This window comes from Lithobates pipiens, unplaced genomic scaffold, assembly GCF_037356315.1.
Source record: "Lithobates pipiens isolate NorthernLeopardFrog02 unplaced genomic scaffold, aLitPip1_a1.2 Scaffold_3, whole genome shotgun sequence".
Classification (NCBI taxonomy): Eukaryota; Metazoa; Chordata; class Amphibia; order Anura; family Ranidae; genus Lithobates; species Lithobates pipiens.
Genome location: NW_027507790.1, coordinates 74,684,599 through 74,712,231, shown reverse-complemented (window position 1 = coordinate 74,712,231; position 27,633 = coordinate 74,684,599). Strand labels below are relative to the sequence as shown.

Here is a 27,633-nt window from a genome sequence, read left to right as displayed (position 1 = left end):
CATTAAGAGGCCATAATCTATAGCTACCTACACTGAATGGGGCACTAAGAGCAACTCATTTAAAGCAATTAATCAAACCACTGCCTCTCCGAGGTCTAAATGGAGGCTGCGCTAATGGATTCATTAGTGTAAAGCTACTGTAAATTCATCAAGGGAGCACATACATATAATCTGATGGTCAGTACAATGTCTGTAGCTTGGACGTGGCTGAAGCAGTTCATAATCATTCTATGGCAATCAGCGGCTGCCTTTTTGCACATTTAGCCCCTGGGGACAAGCTGCTTTGTATAATGTTCATAAATATCTCTGCAATCTGCCAAGATGTTTCTCCTTGAAAAAGAAGCAATTTTCTTTACCATATTCAGCAGTTAGATGCTTGTCAGCATTGCCGTGTTTTTATTTGATTTATTTATTTATTTTCTCATTCACCAATAATTCCAATGAAGTCAAGTTAAGCAAGGGCACACATGCATTATATGAATTAAAAGCAAATACATTTGGTAAAAAAAAAAAAACATTTAGTAATTACAGTGCACAATTCCCAAAGCCTTTCCCAGCTGCAGCCTTTCTGACCTGATTTAGTCATAATGAGTGTAATCCCTCTGTATTTCCAGTTAGATGGTTTGGATGTGAAGTAATCAATTGCATTTGTATAATAGATCTATGTCACAATTATTATTATCAATTAACCCTCTGCACAATGCCATATGGTTAAACATATAACATGAATCTTTATTATAGATGATTGGGAAAATTCATAAAGGGTATGGGCGGGGCCTACTCACCATGTAGATGGGGAACACCTCACGAACGTGCTTACTACCGTAGTGCACAGGACCAGGCGGGACCACTATAATGCAAAGATCAGCATTAAGGCACACCCGTGTTTAGAAGTGAACCATTCACCTTGCACAGTTACACAATAAACTTGAGCCTTATTTTCTGAATGCAGCATTTTGAGGGAGACAACGCGGAGCCTGCTACCTGGGCCCGGGCACCAAATTATTTGGTGGAGGGGGGATTATGGTGTGGGGTCCCTTAGTTCCAGTGAAGGGAACTCTTAAGGCGTCAGAATACAAAGACATTTTGAACATTTCCATGCTCCTAACTTTGTGAGAACTGTTTGGGGGATGGTCCCTTCCTGTTCCAACATGATTGCGGCACCAGTACACAAAGAAAGATCCATAAAGACATGGATGAGCGTGTTTGGGTGGAGGAACATGACTGGCCAGCACAGAGTCCTGACATCAACCCGATAGAACACCTTTGGGATGATTAGAGCGGAGACTGCGAGTCAGGCCTTCTCGTTCAACATCAGTGCCTGACCTCACAAATGCACTTCTGAAAGAATGGTCAAACATTCCCATAGACACACTCCTAAACCTTGTCGACAGCCTTCCAGGAAGAGTTGAAGCTGTTATAGCTGCAAAGGGTGGGCCAACTCAATATCAAACCCTTAGGACTAAGACTGCGATGCCATTAAAGTTCAGGCATGTAAAAGCAGGTGCCCCAATACTTTTGACAATATAGTATAGGTCCATGGGGTCTCCATGCTGTGGGTTCATCCCAAATGTTATGGGGGCACCAACCACTAGGGAGGGAGTCAGGGCACCAACCATTAGGGAGGGAGTCAGGGCACCAACCATTAGGGAGGGAGTCAGGGCATCAACCATTAGGGAGGGAGTCAGAGTACCATTCACCTAATTTCCAGACCCATCCCCCATGCAGGGTATTACTCTCCCACTGGCTAGCCGCTATAGCATTCCCTTCAATCCTGGTTACCCATAGCAACCACATTTTAAACATGACTTCCCGCTAACTCCTTTGCATGGTTAACCCTTCCTCTGTGGCCCTCTAGTCTCCTCTTCATTCCCTGGTGTATGTTACAGGCTCTGTTCTTTTGATATGCCATATACTTTTCATGCACCCCTTTAGATGGACCAGACATTAAACAGTTAATGCATTTTTGATCAAGGGCTGGGGAAATGTAAACAAAAAATTTCAGGGTGGAACTCTGCTTTAATAAAACTTTACTAAACATCTAGTAATGCAGTTCAATGGCACAACATGCACAGGACAAATTCAGCCCTAACTACCTAATGCAAACTGCCCAGGTTCAAACCTTTTACAGGGTAACAAGTAATTTTAGCTCTAGTCCAATAGTGGTAGGTTGCTGGTTCCAGGGAGAAATCCAGCAGGGCGACCCAGAAGGGGGGCCACATGCTCCAGCAGGACTACATGGTGCAGCAGTCCTTCTTCTGTAAGGGCCAGTTCACACCAGATGCAGTTCCATGCAGTTCTGTTTTTTCTACAATAATACAATCAGTTTTGGTCAGTTTCCGGTCAGCTTCTGCACCAGAAACTGACCTGCAACTGACCAGAAACTGACTGCATGGTGTGAACTAGACCCATTGGAATACATGGAAAACAATGTGCATGCATTTTTAGTGCAGAAAAAAAGCACACGGAACTGAACGGAATACAGCAATACATTTAAGGCTATCCTGTAAGCACCCACTTACAAGGGTGCTGTAGACACCCTTTATAATTCTGTTGAGGTGCAGCACTGAAAGCCTTGGTGCTTGCCCCATATTCATGTATGCTTATGGATGTACTGTCTTTTAGGAGATATCTCCTTAACATGTGATGTGTTTGTGTATATACGGACCCTTTTTTTTGGCCTTCCTCTCTATGAGTAAGCTCTGTCAGGTGAAATGTGTTGGGGGAACGTGGGTGGGGGCATTCTTTTGACATCACCTGTATTCCTGTTTCCATTTAGCTTTAGGCCAGGGACTCTCCCAGCTGACAACGGAATGGGGACAGGGATGTATCACTGTGCAGGTAGCCAGTTTCCTAATCTGAGAACATGGTTGTAATTCTTTTAAAATTTGCTGCTGCCATAGCAACAGATTCTTAAAGCGACGGTAGTAAGAACTACCTGAATTTGCTACACCCGTGTTGGTAATCTTACTGACATTGGCACAAATGCTTGCCTGACTTAGGCACAGGTAGTTCTTAAGGGAACTATCACTAGAAATATACCATTAGGGCTGTTTTCAATTTCCCTGAATGTGTACACTACTGCAGTCTTTAACCACTTGCTTACTGGGCACTTAAACCCCCCTCAGTCCCAGACCAATTTTCAGCTTTCAGCGCTGATGCACTTTGAGTGACAATTGCGCGGTCATACAACACTGTACCCAAATGAAATTTTTATCATTTTTTTCCCACAAATAGAGCTTTCTTTTGGTGGTATTTAGTTACAGCTCGGAGTTTTATTTTTTGCTAAACAAACAAAAAAAGATGCAAAAAAAAAAAAAATAAAAATCATGTTTTAATAGTTTGTTATAAAATTTTGCAAACGGGTCATTTTTCTCCTTCATTGAAGTGCGCTGATTAGGCGGCACTGATAGGCTGCATTGGTGGGCACTGATGGGCTGCATTGGTGGGCACTGATGGGCTGCATTGGTGGGCACTGATAGGCTGCACTGGTGGGCACTGATAGGCATAGTTAAGGCGGCACTAATAGGCACAGATAAGGCGGCACCGATGGGCACAGATAAGGCGGCACTGATGGGCAAAGATGGGCACAGATAAGATGGCACGGATGGGTGGCACGGATAAGTGGCACGGATGGGCACTGATAGGTACCACAGATAGATGGGACTGATGGGCACTGATAGGTGGCACTGATAGGTGGCTCTGATAGGTGGCACTGCTGGGCACTGATGGGCGGCACTGCTGGGCACTGATGGGCGGCACTGCTGGGCACTGATGGGCGGCACTGGGGTGCAGCACCTGAGGCAGATTTTGGGTGGCACTGTGGGTGGCACTGCTGGGTGGCACTGTGGGTGGCACTGTGGGCACTGCTGGGTGGCACTGTGGGCACTGCTGGGTGGCACTGTGGGCACTATGGGCACTGCTGGGTGGCACTGACAGGGGGGCACTTACTTTATTTCAGGATGGCACTGCGGGTGGCAGGTGGGCACTGGCAGGGGGCAGGTGTCCTTTTAAATTGCTGGCCGTGTTCGGGACTGATGTCCCGAACACGGCCGCCGGCGATCGGCTTTTTTTTTTCTCCTCGCGCTGTCAGCGCGAGGAGGAATACTAGCCGATTACCGGCTCCGTTTTATCACATGATCAGCTGTCATTGGCTGACAGCTGATCACGTGATAAGGGGTCGGGATCGACCCCTTACACGGATCGGTGATCAGGCGAGTCTCACGGACTCGCCGATCACAGAGCGCGCCGCGCGCGCCCCTCAGGGGGCGCGCAGGCCGCTCGTAACCGGGACTACGTCAATAGACGTAGTCCCGAAAATGTGGGTCCGCGCTATTGCCGTCATTTTGCAATAGCGTGGATCCCAAGTGGTTAAAGAGGGAGTCCATCCGAAAATGTTTTTATTAAAGCCAGCAGCTACAAATACTACAGCTGCTGGCTTTTAATAAATGGACACTTACCTTTTCTGGAGTCCAGCGATGTCGGCAGCCGAGGCCGATTAATCGCTCGGCACTCGGCTGCTGCCGCTGCCATTCTCGGTGAGGGAATCAGGAAGTGAAGCGTTGCGGCTTCACTTCCCAGTTCCCTACTGCTCATGAGTGAGTCGTGCAGCGCAATGAGAAAGCTCTGCATTGTCTCTGGGACCCGTGTGTATCCCAGCAGACAGCACGGCGGGACAGGAAGAAGCATAGATTACCGTGGGAGAAATTTGTGAGAAAGTCTGCCATTGCAGACTTGTTTTTGAATGTGTAAGTTCCAAGGTTGTTATCCTTTTTTTTGGATTATTAAGTGAGTCACCAAGCTATTAAAAAATAAAAACCTATCAGGTGTGCCAACACTTGATATACACATGCTTATTCTAGGACAGTAACTTACCAAAGAGTGGAGGAAGGATCAACATAACATCCAGAAGAGCCAAAAACACACTGCTAGACAGCAGTATTGTCAGTCAGAGGAGAGGGTAATGTTAGATATACTAGCAGATTTGGATGGACTTGACTAACCAATTGAAACTTGACTTCAGCTAGAACTTTATAAGCAAGTACAGAAAACTTTTTTTTCTTCCTTTTGGAATAATGCAGCCACCACATCTAAGAAATGGTAAGCTGCAATGTATTATATTTTGATTCTGGGTTTAATACTTCTTCAAGTTATAAAAGGTAGCAGCCTTAGTCCCTATGCACACAGGGCATTTTTACAGCTGCCTTTACCAGTGACAGACATTTTTTTTGCAGCTTAAAAACACCTCTCCATGTTATTCTGTGGCCTCATGTTTTTAGGAGCTTTAAGTGGCATAGGAGTTTTCAAGCTGAAAAAAAAAATGCCAGGGCCAATGCGTTCTGCAGACCAGCGCTACAGCTGTAAAAACCTCTGACACTGCTAAAGGCTGCTAAATGGGGCTTAATGCTGGATACAACGTTAAGCCCCGTCAAGTGTTTTTTTTTTTTTTTGACATGTCAAAATCAATGGTTTCCTATGAGAACTACCTTAACTGATCTGACTTTCAGACCATTTATTTGAATAGAAGTAACATCCAAGTCAGATCATGATGATCCGACTTGTGGGGTCCCCCAAGATCCATACCAAGCTTTTGAGACTGGTATGGATCTTGAAAGGGAACTCCATGCCAAAATAGAAAAAAAAGGAGTGGGGTCCTCCTCAAATCCATACCAGAACCTTATTCGAGCATGCAGCCTGGCAGGTCAGGAAAGGGGGGGGGGGCATTGAGGGCGTGTGGACTGGTATGGTCACTCGTCTTCCCCCTTTCTTGACCTGCCGGGTTGCATGCTCGGATAAGGGTCTACTATGGATTTTGGGGGGCCCCATGCTGTTTTTTTTTTTAATTTTGGCATGGGATTCCATTTCAAGAGCCATACCAGACTCAAAGTGCCTGATATGGATCTCAGAGGGGGGGGGGGGCACATGCCATTATTTTTAAATTTTGTTGTGGGGTTCCCCCTTCAAGATCCTCAGAGCACAAGTCACACCACAAGTCGGATCATCATGATCTGACTTGGATTTGAATTCTATTCCAATCATTGAGGCTGGAAGTTGGATCAGTTAGGATGGCTCTCAAAGGGAACCATTGATTTTGAATTGGGGCAGAGAAACGTGCTAAAAGCTAACACGGCTAAATGCGCATTAATGCCAATGCAAAAAGCTACTAAAAGACATTTTTACAGCCGCTTTTTCCTGGTGTTGGTAGTGCAGCTTATTTTTTCTAATGCCCTGTGGGCATGGGAACTTGCTATAGAAACTTTTTTGACTTTTTTCAAAAAATGTTTGACTTTAAAGGAACAGGGTGTTATTTTGTATTTTGAATTTCCATCCAAAAACTGCCAACTGTTCTAGAGTTGAAAGACTGCTACAGCGCATTCATCCAGTTCTGGGAGGCTGTCTATTGACAGCCTCTAAGAACCCTACCCCCTTGCTTGCCCTCAAGGTCAGCATCGTGTACACTCTTGGATCCTTGTGTCCTTTGGACACAGCTGTTTACAGATCGAAGTAAGGGGCCAATCACAGCAGCTGTTTACCATGTGATCAGCCGTGTCCAATCACAGTTCATCACATGTAAACAAATGCCAGTTATCTGCATTTCCTTTCCTCAGCACTGGTGTCAGGGGACATTTACATTGATAATCAGGGCACTGATCATCAGTGTCTTGATTATCAGTGCAGCACCATCAGTGTCCATCAGTGCAGCATATCAGTGCCCATCAATATATCATATCAGTGCAGCTTTATCAGTGCAGCCTCATCAGTGCCTCCTCATCAGTGTCCATCAGTGCATATCAGTCCAGCTTATCAGTGCCGCCTCATCAGTGACCATGAGTGCAGCCTCATCAGTGCCCATCAGTGCAGTCTCATCATTGCCCATCAGTGCCACTTCACCAGTGCCCATCAGTGCAGCTTCATTAGTGCACATCAGTGAAGAAGAAAAATTACATTGCAAAATGTTATAACAGAAATTAAAAAAACTTTTTATTTTGCAAAAATTTCTATAGTTTGTTTAGTAAAAACCCAGTGATGATTAAATACCACCAAAAGAAAGCCCTATCTGTCTAAAAAAAGATATAAAAATGTAATTTGGGTACAGTGTTGCATGACCTCGCAATTATCATTCAAAGTGCGACAGCACCGAAAGCTGACCTGGGCAGGAAGGGAGTGAAAGTGCCCTGCATTGAACTGGTTGAAGCAGTCCAAGTAAAGGAGGAAACAACAGCAAAATAGATTAGTTCAAGTGAGTTTATAGGGCAATGTTTCTTTATTAGTTGATGGGGGGATTGACAAACTAGACACAATTTGAATTGCTGTCTAATATTTCTTAAAAGGAACTTCAAAGATGTGACTATTAGCAGTACAGACCATACACCTGATCAGGATGTTACCCTAAGTCAGGGGTCAGCAACCTTTTTCCCCAAGTGAGAAGGGGTCCCTGTCCCTAGAGGTGATGTGGTCCCTTATAGTGTCCCCTTCACATAATTCCATAGTGTTCTCTTTCCCCCTCCCCCATAGAAAGTTTCCTGAGCCCCCCAAAGCAGTGTCCTCTGTGCCCTGCACCCCCCACTGTAGTGTCATCTGCCCCCATAGTGTCCTCTGTCCCCTGTACCCTACCCCACTGCAGTGTCCTCTGCCCTCATAGTGTCCTCTGTCCCCTGCACCCCATCCCACCGTAGTGTGTTCTGCCCCCAAAGTGTCCTCTATTCTCTGCCCCCATAGTGCCCTCTGCCCCCAGCCCTCATAATGTTCTCTGCCCCATAATATCCTGTGCCCCATAATGTCCTCTGCCCCCATAGTGTCCTCTGCCCCATAGTGTCCTCTGCCCCCATAGTGTCCTCTGCCCTCATAGTGTCCTCTACCTCCATAGTGTCCTCTGCCCCCATAGTGCCCAGTGTCCTCTGCCCCCATAGTCTCCTCTGTTCTCTGCCCCCATAGTGTCCTCTGATCCCATAGTGTTCTCTGCCCTCATAGTGTCCTCTGCCCTCATAGTGTCCTCTGCCCCCATAGTGGCCTCCATCATGTCCTCTGCCCCTATAGTGTCCAGTGTCCTCTGCCCCCATAGTGCCCTCTGCCCAAATAAGTGCTGCTGTCAGTTTTGTAAGAAGATAATCATTGATTTTCCTTGCAAAGGGGTATATTACCAAATGATCGCTAAAGCATAATCCATTGAAAAGGTTGTTTGTATTAGTTTACATAAAATAATTGTTCAAATAGCACCACAGCTACACATTAAGACTGTTGCAGACACTATCAATTAACAAACCCAAAAAATTGTCACAACAACCTGTGTGCAGACACTGTTGTGTGCAGACTTAAACCATATTACCATAACATTTGTGTGATTTGTGTATGCTGTCAAGCTGAAGGGATGTTGACTACGCCAACACACAAAAATTATTTCACTTTATTATAATAGAAAGCGCGTGTAGCAACCCTAACCTAATGTTTTATCTATCCCAATTTTTAATTTGCAGGACACTGAACTTCTGAACACAGCTATCCTGACAGGAAGAACAGTATCTATCCCTGTGAAGGTGATGGCCATTCAGGAGGAAGGCTCTGTGATTGATGTGTCTGACTCCACTGAGTGCAGGTCAGCAGATGAAGATGTCATCAAGGTGAGATCTCTGATCAAAGTCTTTAATCTAAGGTCAACAATGTCATAGTCTGGTTTTACTTTCCTCACAACTGTCAAGCATATACTGTAAATGCTGTTATACACTGTTTCTGCTTTATATATTGGTATGGTTGACTGGTATAGAATGCCACCTTGCATTCCTCTTGTGGCTACAGGTTAGGGTTCTGAAAGTCCAACTGAGCACCTGGTGCCCATGGGACATAGTTGAGTTGACCACCACCAACTGCTGACCAGGTTTACACTTGTCACTTGTATTCAGGATCCTGGTCACTTGCACCAGTATAGCATATTAGGAGACAGAACCTGTTAGGGAGTGAGAATAAAATACAAATCTAACTCCTGTGATGGTGGAGGTGAGTAGTAATGACTAGACCTCGCTTAGCAACATCATAGCAATGTCCCGGGAGCATTCCAGTCAGGCTTTGGGAGGTATGTAAAAGGGCTACACCAATAGCAAGGGCATTATTCAACTTTAGTCAAAGCTGCACAGTTTGTTTTTATCTATAAACACCCCTTACCTGCATAGGCAGTTTTTTAAAAAGTTGAGCTAACCCTTTTTACTGATTTGTTCCAAGTCAGTGACATGATATTGAAGCCAGAGGGTCAGGTCAGCAAAAAAATGTCATACTCACCTGCTCTCGGGTCCGTCGCCAGTGCCCCTGCCTCCTGCCGAGTACCCCAAGAGCAAGCAGCTTGCAGTGGGTGCACCCAAGCAGGCTAGTTCCTGAGCCACCACAGAGCTGTGGCTTGTCCCCGTCCCCTCTCTCTCCTCATTGGCACACTGGCTGTGATTGACAGTGGCTCCCGCTACTTTCTTAGCCAATGAGGACGGAAAGTCCCTGGAGAGCCGAGTCTCCTGTACAGATTGCTGGATCGAGAGGGGCTCAGTATTGGGTGGGCTGGGGGCTGCTGCACAGAGGAGTTTTTTTTTACCTTTATGCATAGAATGCATAAACGTAAAACACGTTGAGCCTTTAGGACCACTTTAATGAGTGTACCTCCCCATCTTAATTTGTCAAAAAATTTCTGTGGGGGGGGATTTGTTAATGTACTTACCTCACCCCTAATTCTGCTCTCAGCACCTAGACACGGGGGGACATCACCATCCTTTCAGCAAGTCCCAGGGGACAGTTGAGTATTTAAAATCTCACAAGAAGCAAAACTTCACTGTGCTGAAGCATTATTTCATGACATTTTGAGTACTTGCCATTCCCTGGTATTTTGTCTGAAGGATGAGGACCCCACCCTCTGCAAGTCAGGACTTCCCCTTGGAAGTCAAGATAAATATATTAAATATATATTAAAGGTATTAAAGATTAGAGGGAATCCTCACTGAATAAACAGACCTTGCTTAAAGGGCCGTATAGTAAAGTCACATCACTGTATTCACCTGCAGCCTCTGTTCATATCATCATCATTATATCATTTGTATTGTTCACTGTCATTTTCCTAGATAATAATGTCTGATTACTGGAGTCTCCAGCTTCCAACTTTTCTCTAAGACCCCTTTCACACTGGGGCGTTTTTCAGGCGCTTTAGCATTAGAAAAGCGGCTGTAAAGCCCCTGAAAAAGCCTCATCTGCAATCCCAATGTGAAAGCCTGAGTGCTATCACACTGAGGAGCGGTGCTGGCAGGGCATCAAAAAGTTGCAAAAAAGCTGCTTGCAGGATTTTTTTTGCCGCTTTCTTTCTTCCTTTTTTTAAATACCCGGGTGCTGGCAATTGCAACCGTGAGTCAGTTTAAATGTGATTTGACTCATTTTTTTTCTTTAGAAATGTCATTTTTGCTGCAGCAGGTTCTTTACATGCTACAGATGCACCAGTTTACAAGCAGTTTAAGGGGACCCCCAGGCACTATATTTAAAGGAATTTTTCATTTTTATTGTTTCACTTCAACCACTTCAATACCAGGCACTTAAACACCTTCCTGCCCAGACCAATTTTGAGCTTTCAGTGCTGTCGCACTTTGAATGACAATTGCGCGGTCATGCTACACTGTACCCAAATGAAATTTTTATAATTTTTTTCCCACAAATAGAGCTTTCTTTTGGTGGTATTTGATCACCTCTGCGGTTTTTATTTTTTGCTAAACAAATAAAAGAATACCGAAAATTTTGAAAAAAAAAAAGTTTTTTTTGTTTTGGTTTCAAAACTTTGCAAATAAGTACGTTTTCTCCTTCACTGATGGGCACTGATGGGGTTACACTGATGGGCAATGATAAGGCGGCACTGATGGGCACCGATGAGGTGGCACCAATGAAGTGGCACTGATGAGGTGGCATTGATGGACACCGATATGTGGCACTGATAGGCGGCACTGATGGGCAGCACTGATGGGCGACACAGATGGCCATTGATAGGTGGCACAAATTGGCACTGATAGCTGGCACGGATTGGCATGGATGGGCATGGATAGGTGGCGCAGGTGGGCATGGGTTAGTCGGCACAGGTGGGCATGGGTAGGCGGCACAGGTGGGCATGGGTAGGCGGCACAGGTGGGCATGGATGGGCACTGATAGGCGGCACACATGGGAACTGATAGGCGGCATTGTATTATAATATATTGTACTAATGGATGCCAATCAGTGCCAAACAATAATGCATGCCAATCAGTGATGCCCATTGTGGGCACTGATTGGCATCCATTATGGGCACTGATTGGCATCCATTGTGGCACTGACTGGAATCCCTGGTGGTCTAGGGTGGCATACCTTGTCCTGGGCATCCCTGGTGGTCTGGTGGCGTCCCTGGTGGTCCAGTGTGGGCATCCTTGGGGGGGCTGTGCTAATAATCGATCAGCACAGACCCCCCCTGTCAGAGGAGCAGCCGATCGGCTCTCCTCTACTCGCGTCTGACAGACGCGAGTGAGGAAAAGCCAATCACCGGCTTTTCCTATTTACACTGTGATCAGCCTGTGACACTGTGACACCCCGCAACAACCATCGCCGCGATGCGCGCCCCCGGGGGCGCGCAGCGGCTCATAATCCTGATCACATCATATGACGTCCAATCAGGATTATGCAACCACTTTGCCACCATCAATTTGTTATAGGGCGGGCGGCAAGTGGTTAAGCATCATTAACCGCTTGCCACCCTCTAGCTGTCATATGATGGCCAGGTGGCGCGGCTCTCCTTCTGGTGCACGCACCCCTGTTCCTTTGGTGGCGACATGTCACGGAGACACCGCTCACCACCGAGGGGTGAACAGCCATTGGGCAAGGCTGTTTACCATGTGATAAAGTCACGGCCAAACACAGGTGGTACTGCCCCACTTTGCATGCACGCAATCTCAAGCTCGCTGCGTGTGCATGTTGGTTCCCGGGAACACGGCTTGTCACTGACACTGGTAACAGCAATTTGCCGGTGGCTGTTTACCACGTGATCAGCTGTGATTCTTTCACAGCCGTTCACTAAATGTCAACAAACCGCGGTAAAAAGATGTTACCGGGTTCTCCTCCTCACACATCGATCGTGTGTCGTGTGTGAGAAGGAGATTGTGGTAACATCTTGTTACCATTTACAGTGTACACCAACACACACTGATTGCCCCCCCCCCCCCCCCCTCGACTAAAGAGGACCTGTCACCGGCCATCAAAGTACCTGTCACAGTTCATCTAAGTACCTGTCAGTCCATATGAGTACCTGTCTTAGTCCATCAGAGTACCCGAGTACCTGTCACAGTCCATCTGAGTACCCAAGTACATGTCACGATCCATCAGAGTACCCAAGTACCTGTCACAGTCCATCTGAGTACATGAGTAACTGTCACATTTCATCTGAGTACCTGAGTACCTGTCACATTTCATCTGAGTACCTGAATACCTGTCACAGTCCATCTGAGTACCTGAGTACCTGTCACAGTCCATATGAGTACCCGAGTAATTGTCACAGTCCATCAGAGTATCCGAGTACCTGTCACCAGGCCATCAGAGTACTCGAATACCTGTCACCAGGCCATCAGAGTACCTGAGTATATGTCACCAGGCCATCAGAGTACTCGAGTACCTGTCACCAGGCCATCAGAGTACCTGAGTACCTGTCACCAGCCCATCAGAGTAACCGAGTACCTGTCACCAGCCCATCAGAGTAAGCGAGCACCTGTCACCAGCCCATCAGAGTAACCGAGTACTTGTCACCAGCCCATCAGAGTACCCAAGTACCTGTCTGCAGCTCATCAAGTTACCCGAGTACCTGTATCCAGCCCATCAGAGTACCCGAGTACCTATCTGTAGCCCATCAGAGTACCCGAGCACCTATTTGCAACCCATGCCTCATAGCATATAAGTTAGGGTGTTTTCTTTCCAAAATGGGGTCATTTTGTGGGTAATTCCACTGGGCTGGTGCCAAGGACCTTCAAAGGTGTGATAGGTAGGAATGAAATGAGATGTGTAATTTCTGCTCCTAGAATGCCAGAAGGTACTACTTCAGTGTTGGGCCTCTGTATGTGGCCAGGCTGTGTAAAAGTCTCACACATGTGGTATCGCCATAATCGGGAAGAGCAGCAGAATGCATTTTGGGGTGTAATTTGTTGTATGTATATGCTGTGTGTGAGAAATAACCTGATAATATGACAATTTTATAAAATAAATAAATAAATAAATAAATAAAATCTTAATTTTGCAAAGAATTGTGGGAAAAAATTACAACTTAAAAAAACTCACCATGCTACTTAATTAATACCTTTGAATGTCTACTTTCTCAGAAGGGGTCATTTGGGGGGGGGGTATTTGTACTTCCCTGACTTGTTAGTGTCTCAAGAAATGAGATTCACCTAATGTACTGAAGGCCTGATCAGATATGATCAATTTTCAGTGATTGGCACCATAGTTTGTAGCCTCTATAACTTTCACAAAGACCAAATAATATACATTAATGTGGGTTATTTTTACCAAACATATAGCAGTATAAATTTTGGCCAAAATTTATGAAGCAAAATTACTAATTAGCAAAATGTTATGACAGAAACAAAGAAAAGGCATTTTTTTCACAAGATGTATGGTCTTTTTTTATTTATAGCACAAAAAAAAACCACTAGTGATTAAATACCACCAAAAGAAAGCTCTATTTGTGTGAAAAAAGGACGCAAGTTTCATATGGGTACAGTGTTGCATGACTGAGTAATTGTCATTCAAACTGTGAAAGCGCTGAAAGCTGAAAATTGATCTGGGCAGGAAGGGGGTGTAAGTGCACTGTATTGAGGTGGTTAAAATCACTGCTCCTTTAAAAACAATTGTTTTAAAAAGAAATTGCATTGGTGTTGCAGTACCTGGGCCCCCATATCCCTTTTATGGCCAGTTACTTATACATAAGCCTTCAAAATAGGGACTTTTGATTTCTCATGTTCAGCTCCCATAGACTGCAGTTGAGGTTGCGGTTGGGGCAGAACTTTTCCCCTGTCCGGGAGTTCTGCTATGAACTGAACTGGGGGGTGTTCAGCCCATCTCTATTGAAGAACTTACAATGTTCTGTATTTCTTTAGCAACAACATATTACACAACACTTAGATGTACATATAACCCTTCACATTAAGCCCTGGTCTGAAAGGAGCTCAAAATCAAATAATCGCACCACATTCATTAGAGAGGCGGGCAATTATCCTTTTAATATGTTATTGGAAGAAATCCACAAAACATGGTTCGGACATACAATCTGTGACTGTCCGATGACAGAAATTCGGAGGCAGACATTGCTAGAAATGCCAGTTGTGTGGTATATACTGATACCTGTGCTTCATTACTTCCTAAATGAGTCTCTTGGAAAAAGCATAAAAGCCAGAACTTCTGATGTACTAGCTTATTATGTGTTATTGACTCAAAAATTATTAACACCATTGGATCAGTTTAATAGCCAAAACCTGGCATTAGCAGAAAAAGGGGGTCAATATAAGCCTTCTTCTTTCTCCATGCAAAATTTTCTTTTAAATTGCCCACTCCCTGACCAGTATGGTAGGTGGGTAAAGTATATTGATTGTGCTTTTGTGGAGGTTTTCCAAAAATGACTGTTGAGTTTAAAGTGGTTGTAAATCCTTACATATACCCAGTGAAGTGACAACCCTAGGTGATATACACCCTTTAGAATGTAACCTCTACGAGCAGGGTCCTCCTGTACCTTTTGTATTGTACTGTAATTGTGTTGTCCCCCTATACATTGTAAAGCACTGCGTAAACTGTTGGCGCTATATAAATCATGATTAATAATAATAATATACACGATACAAGATGTCCATGATCCTACATAAGTTGTACCTGTTTATGTTCAGTCTTCTCTTCACTACATCCGCCCAAAGTCCAGAATTTATAAAGTGTGTCTGAGCTGTCAGAAAGCAGCGGGTGGAGAGCTGAAGCTGCAGAGTTCAGTGAGGAGAGCTCTGAGAGCTGATTGGAGGGAAGATACACACACCCCCTTCACACAGCACACATGAACAGAGCTTAGGCTGTCAATCACAGGCTGTGTGTTTTCTCTTTGTATCAGAAAAATGTGTCAGAAGTGACTTGTGCAGATAGCAGAGCAATAGGACAGCAGGCAGAAATGACACTTAGTGCTCTGGATTGAGACAAGTACACAATATAGAGGGATATGCTTTGTTCATATTTTACGTCTGAGGTTTACAACCACTTTAATTCTAACATGATCCTGCAAGCTTGTCAGATAGTAGTTTGTGTACTGTCACAGGAAGATATCTTTTGTTGGTTGGATTGTCACCGAACATCTAACTGACATTTATCTGATGTTAAAAAAGAGCGTGTGAGTGGCAGTACACAAGAGCAATCTCAATGACGTTAATTAAACTTAAATAAAAAAAATAGGGTAAGGAGTTTGAACATATATAATCATTTAAATTTAACCTATCAAGTCAAGTTGTTGCCAATTTAATGTGAGGAAGTAATAGCCTTAATTTGTACATTGATAGGGCTTTTCATCCAGACTGCATCCAAGCATTGTGTAAGATAGCTGCAGGCTTTTCTATTCTGTGTCCTTACAAATTCTTGGTGGCTTTTTAAAGTTCCGCTACAGTGAACCTGTTTGAGTGATCTGCTTTTATATATTGTTAGACTAATACTCTGTCCTCCCACACGCCTTTCTGGATAATCCTCCTCAAACCTAAAAGAATGCATCCACAACTGAGGGCAATTAAAGGAGATTTTCTGTGCGCATTAAAATATTCCTGCCCAGAAACCTTCAGAGCCTCTGCACAAATTGGCTTTCCCTTCATTTCAGCGTTCTGTTTTGTGACATTGTCGTGTATAGAAAAGAATGGGAAAAAAATACAAACACTCTTTCTTCGGATTTTAGATGCCATCTCTCAAAGATTGTGGCTGCAGATTGCTTTGTCTTGGAAATCTGGTACAATAGAATAAAAATACTTCTAGCTTTTTAAGATGACTGGTACTGTGGTTCTGCAATAAGGTTAAAGAAAAACTCATAATCTTCATAAAAAAAAAAAAAATGGATATATAATTGCTACAAAAGCTATTTGGTAATGTGACATTAATACAAAATTACATTTACATCCTGCTATGATTTTTATTCTAAAAAAACGCTTAAGTTCCACTACTTGGCAAGCATAGTAACTGATTGCTGAAAAGCATAGGCTCATTTATGACCAACTAATAAACCAATACCTTGCCCCCCCCAAAAAAAAAAAAAAAATAGGCACGGAAGCTGATTAAGTTAGAAATAGGGCAAGGCCACAGCTTTATTGAACTTTTCAAAAGTACAACTTTCCAAATGTCCCAAACAATGCCAGTCACAGTATACCATGAGCACCCAGAAATATAAACTCACATAGTCTAATGCCAGTACACGCAACCGGACTAGATCAGATGGAATCAGTCCGTTGGACATTCTGATCGTGTGTGGGCTAATCCGATTGTTATTCATAAAAAATAAAATAAAAAAATCAGACAGACCTAGAAATAGAACAGGTTTCAAATCTGTCCGACTGAATCAATTACTATCGTGAAAACCGTTTGTCTGTATGCTGGTCCGACGGACCAAGGGAAGCTATTGGCTACTGGCTATTGAACTTCCTTTTTTAGTCTTGTCTTATGCCATCACATTCAAAACAAATAGACTTTCAAATGGACTTAGTCCATTTGTGTGTGGCCAAGTCCATTCGTTCGGAAGTCCGTCGGAACCCCACCATAAGTGGGGAAGACCGTCAGATCTAGTCTGCCGGAAAGTCCGGTCGTGTATACCCAGCATATGAGGCTTTCCTTACCATCAGTGCCAGACAGGTGTTAGACTGACCCCAGAATTTAACTTGAGGGCATAGCCCATAAAGCAACATTAATTGTTATTAAGGTTAAAACCAGCAATAAAGCTGTGACAAAACATCACAATGGGCAGGAGAATGGGCAACTCTTGTGACAGCTGAATCTCCTCAGAGCAGTTGGATGTGCCTCAGCATAGCCTTTTCCTAGAGTTCAGGCTCCACCCAGTCACCTCAGGTCTTGTAGCCAATCCTAAGGGAGCTACTTAACTTCCTTTTTAGGTTCACACCCACAGAGATTCCATGCTTCCAGCAGTCAAGACTCCCTTTGCCTCAGGCTGGGTTCATGCAAATTGAATGTGGGTTTCCCCGCATCCAATTTGTGTAGCGGGAGAATATGACCGGCTCTCTATGGAGTGGGTTCACATGTCTCTGGGGCTGCTGTGGAGCAAACTGCACAGAAATACTATGCGTCTTTGTCTCCGTTTCAAGGCTGAATTCAGGCAAAGATTCTGCCCTGATTCGTCCCTGAAACGGGGAACAGGGACAGACAGCGTTGCTGTGCGATCCACGTCTGGTTTTGGTGTGAATCGAGCCTAAAGGCAGTTCAAGGGGCCTTCATTTTGTGACCGTTCTTTGAATTGTTTGTACAATTGCCATTTCCCTGAAGTCACTGAAGTCTGGACAAAGACTGGATTAAAATGTTCCGTCATCCCCAAAATGTTCTTAGGTTCACTATGGCCATACAAGTGCAAGGGTGATGGGTGGCAATGCTTTTATTACCATGTTAAAACAGGACAAATGATTATAACAGACAGACCCACCCACTCAGGGAGTCTGATTGTGTTACTGAAGTGGTTTGCCTGGGTATCCACAGAAAAAGATGTTTATTAAGTAGTAAAATCTTTTTTGCTTACATATGTTGGGCCAGCATTGCTTGATGTACTATAAGTATCTAAATATGATACCCAGGGGGCTGCTGGGGATGCTCAACATGAAAAATTACTTTAGTAGTCTGGTTTGTGCTACATAATATATATATATATATACATATACACACAGTATCTTACAAAAGTGAGTACACCCCTAAAATTGTTGTAAATATTTTATTCTATCTTTTCATGTGACAACACTGAAGAAATAACACTTTGCTACAATGTAAAGTAGTGAGTGTACAGCTTGTATAACAGTGTAAAATTTCTGTTCCATTAAAATAACTCAACACACAGCCATTAATGTCTAAACCGCTGGCAACAAAAGTGAGTACACCCCTAAGTAAAAATGTCCAAATTGGGCCCAATTAGCCATTTTCCCTCCCCTGTGTCATGTGACTCATTAATGTTACAAGGTCTAAGGTGTGAATGGGGAGCAGGTGTGTTAAATTTGGTCTTATCACTCTCAAGCTCTCATACTGGTTACTGGAAGTTCAACATGGAACCTCATGGCAAAGAACTCTCTGAGCATCTGAAAAAAATAATTATTGCATTACATAAAGATGGCCTAGGGCCTAGGCTATAAGAAGATTGCCAATACCCTGAAACTGAGCTGCTGCACAGTGGCCAAGATCATACAGCGGTTTAACAAGATAGGCCTCACCATGGTCGACCAAAGAAGTTGCGTGCACGTGCTCAACGTCATATCCAAAGGCTGTCTTTGGGAAATAGACATATCCTTTTTAATACCTTTTTTAAGGCCAATAACTTGCATATAAGCCTTCAAAGTGGGCACTTTTGATTTTTCAGGTTCGGGTCCTACAGATTTTAATAGGGTTCAGAGTTCGAGTCCCAACTTTTGCGATGTTCAAGAATTCTGGCGCAAACCAAATTGGGGGGTGTTTGGCCCAACTCCAGCATAGAATGCCTTGTATTTTTTTCAAGGAATAGGAGGTGTTCTCTATTTGAATGAGGTGGAGATTGTAACATCACCACCCCTTCTCCCCACCTAATCCAATCAGAGGATGCCTTGTATTTATTGAAAAATACAAGGTGCTCTATGAATGGCGTTGATGACCTCCTGCGGACAGTTTGCAGATTGAAAGCTGCTTTCACAGAACCCAGAAGATCACAGCTCTCACTATATGAAATGTGAACTACTACAGTGATTCACAGCAGTGGTCCCAGTCCTTTTTGTCACCGGGGGCCGTTTTCATGGAGAAAAATTTGCCAAGAACTGTTAGGTTTGTCAGGGGAATCGCTGGTGTTTGCACTTCAATTATCCTGACACCATAATATGATGTCAGGATGATTGAAGCTCATTATTTCTGTTATTACATTGTAATGCATAATGAAACAGTTCAACTCACCCTAATAAAGAATTAGTGGGAGCCCTGAGTTTGTCACTATAGCATGCCACCAGATACAGCATGTCACTTGCCACCATCACTTGAAACCAGATGCAGCATGTCCCTTGCTACTGTCGCCTTCCACCAGAAGTGGTGAAGTGCTTTTCTCTCAGAAGGTGACCCGACTCACAGGATCTAATATAGTGGTGAGAAGCGATATGTAAACAAGCTGCCTGTCTCCACCCAGTGGCAGTGTGACCCAGCGCCTGGCAGGCCACGGACTGGTACAGGTCTGCAGCCCGGGGACCCCTGATTTCCCAGCAGGCCTCTTGATAACTGATATGGATTCCCAACTCAATCCAAGCTTGACCAATGTAAGTATGCAAAAATATAATTTCTGGAGTTCAGCTTTAAAGCTGGGGGTGAGGGAACCAGTGCCCAAGAAGAACGGGCAGGGAAAAATGCTTGGTTGGCAATGTAGAAAATTAGCTTGGATAATAGAGGAAACTGTGACTTTGATCCATTACACTGTGGGATGGCTAAAGAAGGTGTTTAAAATCAAGACTAATGTGGCATACACACGATTGAATTTTACGACAACAAATGTTGGATGTGAGCTTGTTGGCGGAAAGTCCCACTGTGTGTATGCTCCGGACATTTGTTGTCGGACTTTCCGCCAACCAACGTTGGCTAGCAGGTTCTCAAATTTTCCACCAACAAATGTTTGTTGTCAGAAAGTCCGATTGTGTGTACACAAGTCCGTTGGACAAAAGTCCACCCATGCTCAGAATCAAGTACGAGCCAGAAGCCGTCTTGTAAAACTAGCTTTCGTAATGGAGATACGTCTTGTACGTCACTACGTTCGTAATTGTTGGCCAACATTTGTGTGACCATGTGTATGCAAGACAAGTTGGAGCCAACATCCTTTGAACAAAAATCCATGGTTTTGTTGTCGGAAAGTCCGATCGTGTGTAGGGGGCATAATAATTAAGATAATTGACACAAAATTAACCATTTAAATTAAATTTTTCCTGGACTTGGGCTTCAAAAAAAATACCAGGAAAAATAAGAAATTGTCAATATTAATAGTGACTTTGTGCTTTGTTAAAGAGGAAATAAGCCCTGATGAGTTTACTTCCTCTTTGTTTCCCTGCAAAGGTAAAGCATAATGGGCTACTATGCATCGCATAGCAACCCATTATGTGTCACTTACCTGACACAGGAGCCAGCGATGTCACTGCTGTCCCCTCTTCCACGGAGAGTCCATCTTCTTTCTGGGTATCGTGGCTCCGGTGCTGTGATTAGCCGGAGCCGTGATGACGTCACTCTCGCTCATGCTCCGTAGACAGCGGTGCCTGTCTTTTTGCAAATATCTCCTAAACCATGTAGGTTTAAGAGTAAGGATGAGCTCAGGCGTGGACCATGTGCAGAGCCCACCAGGAAGTCGGCGCAGCGCTAATCACAGGCAGTGAGACATTGTCCCGATGTGTGGCTGCAGAGATCGGGCAATGTCTCACTGCCTGTGATTAGCGCAGCGCTGCGCCAATTTCCTGGCGGGCTCTGCACATGGTCCATGCGAACACGCCTGAGCTCATCCCTATTTAGGAGATATTTCTTGGACCTACAGGTAAGTCTTAATCTAGGCTTACCTGTAGGTCAAAGTGGTCTGTAAGGGTTTACAACCACTTTAAATTGTGTTTAAAAAAATACCAGGAAAAACAAAAAAATGTAAATATTAGTAGTGACTTTGTGCTTTGTTAAATTGTGTTTCCATGGGCTTTATATACTTTGTAGCCATAAACATATTTTCCAGCATAAATGTGTTCCTCTAACATTAAACACATATTTTATTCTCTAGTAACTTCAGTGTTGACCTTATCACACCTGGTCACCGATAAGAACACTGGAGTGGGGAACACATTCCAAATACAAATAAACAAGGATATAAATGGTGTAGATATGCTCCCTGTTTGCACACATTATTACTACTCTCTATAATGAGGTGTTGATACAGGCGGATGCTATTTCCTTGAGTATAGACTCTTGATGTTATGTGTAGGGTGATTGCTGCATGCTTCACCTGCTTCCTACATGACCTGCTTTAACACACAGCATTTCTATTGCAAGATCTAAATGAAATGAGCCCAGTTCCATGGGTTAGTGAGCAGCCCTGTTGTGTTATTAGTTCAGTCTTTCCATGCTGTGGCTTTTAAAGTGCACCTGTCACTATGAATTAACTTTTCTGCTTCCAATAATACAGTGCTGTTCAGCTTATGTGATGTGGGGAGCTGTATAATTTTGGAGCCAAAAGGCATCAAGATACACTCTTACTGGCCAGATGTGGCTTGTAAGTTGTAGAACGGACACTGCTGTCCTCATATTTTTTATAGCTGTTTACAAAGTATATTAGAGCTGCAGTATATTCCACAAAACTGAACTCTTTCTGTCGTTTTTTAACCAATGGTGCAAAAAAAAAAAAAAAAAAAAGACCTATATAATTATACTTCAAAATAACGTTGAAAGCATTTAACAAAATAAATACTATTCATGTTTATGAGCAAATTACAAAAATGTATTCTTAATAGTGGCACATTATATATATTGTATAATATATTATAAAACTGTCACAAAGACCTTCATAATGTTTGTTTGTGTCACTGGTAGGGATGAGCTTCGAGCTCGAGTCGAACTCATGTTCGACTCAAACGTTGCCTGTTCAGCTAACAGTGAACAATTTGGGGTGTTCGTGGCAAATTCAAAAAGCTATGGAACACCCTGTACAAGTCTATGGGAGAAATCTAAAGTGCTAATTTTAAAGGCCAATATGCAAGTTATTGTCCTAAAGGTTTTTGGGGACCTGGGTCTTGCCCCAGGGGACATGGATCAATGCAAAAAAAAGTTTTAAAAATGGTAGTTTTTTCAGGAGCAGTGATTTTAATAATGATTAAAGTGAAACAATAAAAGTGTAATATCCCTTTAAATTTCATACCTGGGGGTACAGTATGCCTGTAAAGGGGCCCATGCTTATAACTGTCCCTGCGAGAACAGTCATTGCAAATCATTGATCAAAAAGAAAAAAAAAAAAAGCGTGGGGCTCCCTCAAATTCAATTACCAGGCCCTTCAGGTCTGGTATGGATATTAAGGGGAACTCCACGTCAAAAAAAAAAAAAAAAAAATGATGTGGAGTTCACCCTAAAAATCCATACCAGACCCTTTATCCGACCACGCAACCTGGCAGACCGCAGGAAAAGAGGGGGGACGAGAGAGTGCTCCCCTCCTAAACCGTACCAGGCCACATGCCCTCAACATTGGGAGGATGCTTTGGGGGTCTGTGACCCCTCAAAGCACCTTGTCCCCATGTTGATGAGGACAAGGGCCTCATCCCCACAACCCTGGCCAGTGGTTGTGAGGGTCTGCGGGGGGGCTTTTCAGAATCTGGAAGCCCCCTTTAACAAGGGGCCCCCAGATCCTGGGCCCCCCCTGGTTGAAACGGTAAGGGGGTACAAAAGTACCCCTACCATTTCACAAAGAAAGTGTAAAAGAATGTTAAAAAAGACACACACACCTTTGCAAAAGTCCTTTATTAAAAATAAAAAAAATTAAAAAAAAGATTCCAGCGGTGGTAATCCACTCTTGCTATCTAGCGATGGATGATCCTCTCTCCGGAGTCCAGCCATGGCTAATCTGATCCAGCGACGGGTGATCTCTCCCTCCAGCGCAGCACATCCATTCTCTGTCTCCACTGGCGGAGACACTGCAGGGATCCCAGCAGCCTGACATTTCTTATATGAGGAGGGCGGGGCCACCCGTCACCTGACCCCACCCCCTCTGATGCAAGTGGGAAAGCCTGGCTTCCCCAATGACGGGTGGGTGACCCCACCCCCCTCTGATGTAACGCAGGTGACCCCACCCCCCTCTGATGTAGCGCAGGTTTCCGTTACATCAGAGGGGGTGGGGTTGTGGGGATGAGGCCCTTGTCCTCATCAACATGGGGACAAGGTGCTTTGAGGGGTGACAGACCCCCAAAGCATCCTCCCAATGTTGATGGCATCTGGCCTGGTATGGTTCAGGGGGGGTGCTCTCTCATCCCCCCCTCTTTTCCTGCGGCCTGCCAGGTTGCTTGCTTGGATAAAGGGTCTGGTATGGATTTTTAGGGGGAACTCCACGCCATTTTTTTTTTTTATTTGACATGGAGTTCCCTTTAAAATCCATACTAGACCTGAAGGGTCTGGTATGGATATTTAGGGGAAACACCCCACGTCATTTTTTAAAAAAAAATTGACACGGGGTTCCCCTTAATATCCATACCAGACCTGAATGGCCTGGTAATTGAATTTGGGGGAACCCCATGCTTTTTTTTTTTTCAATCAATAACTTTCAATGACTGTTCTCTGTATTACGGGGAGCCGACAATTCATTATAGCGAGTGATTTTAAATGACTTTTTTTCCTGCAGAAATGACACTTTGTGCAGGGACAGTTCTAAGCACGGGAAACATGCGTCCCTTTACAGGCATACTATAGACACCCCCCAGGTACGAAATTTAAATATTACACTTTTATTGTTTTTATTGTTTCACTTTAATCATTATTAAAATCACTGCTCCTGAAAAAACGGCCGTTTTAAAACTTTCTTTTGCATTGATACATGTCCCCTGGGGCAGAACCCAGGTCCCCAAACACTTTTTAGGACAATAACTTGCATGTTGGCCTTTAAAATGAGCACTTTAGAGTTCCATAGAATTTAATAGGGTTCTAAAGTTCACACAAAGTTTAGGTCTGTTCGCAGGTTCTGGTGAGAACCGAACCGGGGGGGTGTTCGGCTCATCCTTAGTCACTGGAAAGTAATACACATATACAACTGCAGATCTATCCAAAGTGTATAACTTTACTAATACAATACCCAATCCCTCCAGTAATTAATCATTTGCCATAACACTTAGCTTTAGAATAGCTAAGGCTGACTATGGTAATTAAAGTTGAACTCCAAGCATGACAAAACCTGTTAGCCTATTGCCCACTAAATGCAGATTTTTATTTTAGTATGAGCCAGCGCCTTTTTTTCCCTGATTGAAAATCACTCACATGCTTTCATAATTGATGCTGCTCTGTGGGCAGGTGGTTATAATGATTGTGACATAGTATTCCCAAATCATTAATTGCTTTTCCAAAGTAGACCTAGAGCTAGTATCTCAGCAGTCCTTGGTTGCTCAAAGAAGATTCCGTCACCCAGCAAAATAGGTCATGAGAGGGAGCTTAAAATAAGCAGTGAAGCTCCTGGTCAATCTCATTGCTGGTACTGGAGATGCAAGGAAAGCCTTTTTCTTTTATGTAAGTGTTAGGCTCCATGCACACTGCAGCTCATAAACAGCCCTTTTTTGGAGTTTGGGCGTTTTTTTTAACAGCCCACAAACTCCACTCTATGTTATCCTATGTGTCCATGCACACATGGATGTTTTTGAATTTTTATGAGCAGTGGAGTTTATGGGCTGTTTCCTAAACGCTATAAAATATAAATGTTGATAAGCACTCAAAAACGTGGCTCAGTAGCATTTAACGTTTTTGATCCATTGAAAAAAAAATGAATAAATAAAAAATAAAAAAAACGCAAAAAAATGCTAACATGGAAAAAGGTAAAAACTATATTGCAAAAACAAAAAAAAGTTGAAAGACTCACTGCAAAGCTACTGCCATTTTTATATTGTTATTTTAACATCCAGTGTGCATGAAGCCTTAGAGGGCTTTCACACTGCGCCGCCCATAGTGTCAGCGGTAAAACGGCACTATTTTTAGCGGAGTTTTACCATCGGATTAGCGGCGCATTTCTGCCGCTAGCAGGGCACTTTTATCCCCCCGCTAGCAGCTGGGAAAGGTTTAAAACCGCCCGCAATATGTTGCAATAGCGGCGTTTTGCCGCGGTATTGCAGCGCTGCCCCATTGATTTCAATGGGGAGCAGCGGTGGAGGAGCGGTTAACGCACCGCTCCTTCACCAATCCAAAGAAGCTGCTGGCAGGACTTTTCCTGACGTCCTGCCAGCGCACCGCTCCAGGCTGAAAGCCCTCGGGCTTTCACACTGGAGACAATGGTGCAGCAGTTTGAGGGCGGATTGCAGGCGCTATTTCTAACGCTATAGCACCTGCAAAACGCCCTCGGTGTGAAAGGGGTCTTATTTAGGCCAGTTAGAATTTGCCAGGTGTTCATGTGTTCTACTGAGCAATTTCTTACTTGGTTGGAGACAGGTGAGTATAAGCCTGGGAAGGAAAGATGGGGCAGGGGAGGTCAACCATTTAAGGGTAACTGCAGCAAAGGTGCTGTTACACTTGAAAGCTGAACTCTGGTCAGCTTATAAAAATATCTGGGTGTCCTTCCACTTTGTATATTAATGCTGCGTACACACGATCGGAATTTGCGGCCAGCAAAAGACCGATGAGAGCTTTTCATCGGAAAATGCGACCGCATGTAGGCTTCATCGGAATTTAGCTGTCCGAATTTCCGCCAGCAAAAAATTGATAGCATGTTCTCAATTTTCCTGACGGAAAAACTTTCTATTGTAAATTCCAATCGTGTGTATGCAATTCAGACACGCAAAAACCCACGCATGTTCAGATTCAACTACGAGATGGAAGCTATTGGCTACTGGCTATTGAACTTCCTTTTTCTTGTCCCCTCATACGTGTTGTACATCACCGGGTTCTTGACGGTCGGAATTTGGTGTGACCGTGTGTATGCAAGACAGCTTGAGCGAAATCCCGTCGGAATTCCGCCGGGAAAACCATCAGAGCTTTTTCTGACAAGAATACCGATTGTGTACATGGCATAAGAGTCTAATACTTGTTTAGTCTAGGAGGTTTATAGAGGGTATTACTTACCTTATTCCTTAGTGCTACAGGTTTATTCTCCATTGGCTCTGGGAAGCAGGACTAGTCGCATGAAAATGCTTATTTTCTGTGGTTCCCAACATCATCATGTACAAGGCAGGACCAGCCTGCCTTGTACATGAGGAAGGAAAGGGTCCACAACAATTTAGGGGTTACATTTTGGTGAGCAAGCAAGGGAAAAGATAGGCATTCATCTCTATTTTATCCACCTATACTAAACAAGCATTAGACTCTTAAAATATAGAAGGTAGGGGAAGCACCAAAAATAGTTTTTTAGAAATCAATGTAAATAGGTAAACCCTTGCCTTCAATGTTTGGAGATATATATATATATATATATAATATTTTTTTTTTTTAATCTTTTTTGTTCTCAGCTGCCCCCTGGCTTAGAGAGGTGCAGACAGCAGTACACAAATCTTCCCATTGAAGAGTGTCCTGTGTCAAATACACAATAAGTGCAGCACTAAGTGATAAAAAACAAATGAATAAACATTTTTACATTGAGTAATTATATAACATAAAATCAAGAAATATGTGGATTAATAGCACACACTCTGCTAAGATATAATTAATACATTTGTACACTGGAATCAAACATATATAATAAACATCTATAAAAAAAAAAAACCTTTAACCTATAGAGATCTGCGCTATAGCCGAATGACGGCTACAGCGCGGACCTGCTTTGCTGGGACGACGTCTATTGACGTCGTCCCGTGCAAGAGCGGCCTGCGTGCCCCCTGAGGGGCACGCGCAGTGCGCTCTGTGATCAGCGAGTCTATGAGACTCGCCTGATCACGGATCGGAGCAAGGGGTCGATACCGACCCTTACCACGTGATCAGCTGTCAGCCAATGACAGCAGATCATGTGAGACAACAGAGCCGGTAATCGGCTAGTTTTCCTCCTCGTGCAGTCAGCAAAAAAAAAGAAGCCGATCACCGGCGGCCGTGATCGGCGTATCAGTGCCCACCTGCCCCCTGACAGTGCCACCTATTTAATAAAAAAGCGCCCCCCATCAGTGCCACCCATCAGTGCCCACAGTGCCACCTATCAGTGCCCACAATCTGCCTCAACAACAGTGCTGCACCCCAGTGCCACATATCAGTGCCCATCAGTGCCCATCAGTGCTGCCCATCAGTGCCCAGCAGTGCCACCTATCAGAGCCACCTATCAGTGCCCATCAGTCCCATCTATCAGTGGTACCTATCAGTGCCCCTTAGTGCCACCCATCAGTGCCATCTTATCTGTGCCCATCTTTGCCCATCAGTGCCGCCTTATCTGTGCCCATCAGTACTGCCTTATCTGTGCCTATCGGTGCCACCTTATATGTGCCTATTAGTGCCGCCTTAACTGTGCCTATCAGTGCCCACCAGTGCAGCCCACCAGTGCAGCCTATCAGTGCCCACCAGTGCTGCCTATCTCGTGCCCACCAGTGCCGCCTCATCAGCGCATTTCAATTTTTCATTTTTATTTTATTTTTTTGAATTTTTTTTGTTTGTTTAGCAAAAAATAAAACTCCCAGCTGTAACTAAATACCACCAAAAGTAAGCTCTATTTGTGGGAAAAAAAATGATAAAAGTTTCATTTGGGTACAGTGTTGTATGGCCGCACAATTGTCATTA

The 27,633-nt window shown here is 44.0% G+C and overlaps 1 protein-coding gene across 1 annotated transcript in view; it reads left to right on the top strand.

Annotated features, from left to right (window-relative positions):
- Positions 1-27,633, top strand: part of TMEM132B (transmembrane protein 132B) — a 790,326-nt gene that overhangs the window by 676,357 nt on the left and 86,336 nt on the right. The window contains exon 5 of the mRNA XM_077461820.1: positions 8,475-8,618. Coding sequence (XP_077317946.1) covers positions 8,475-8,618 — 144 coding nt within the window. The remainder of the gene's footprint in view (positions 1-8,474; positions 8,619-27,633) is intronic.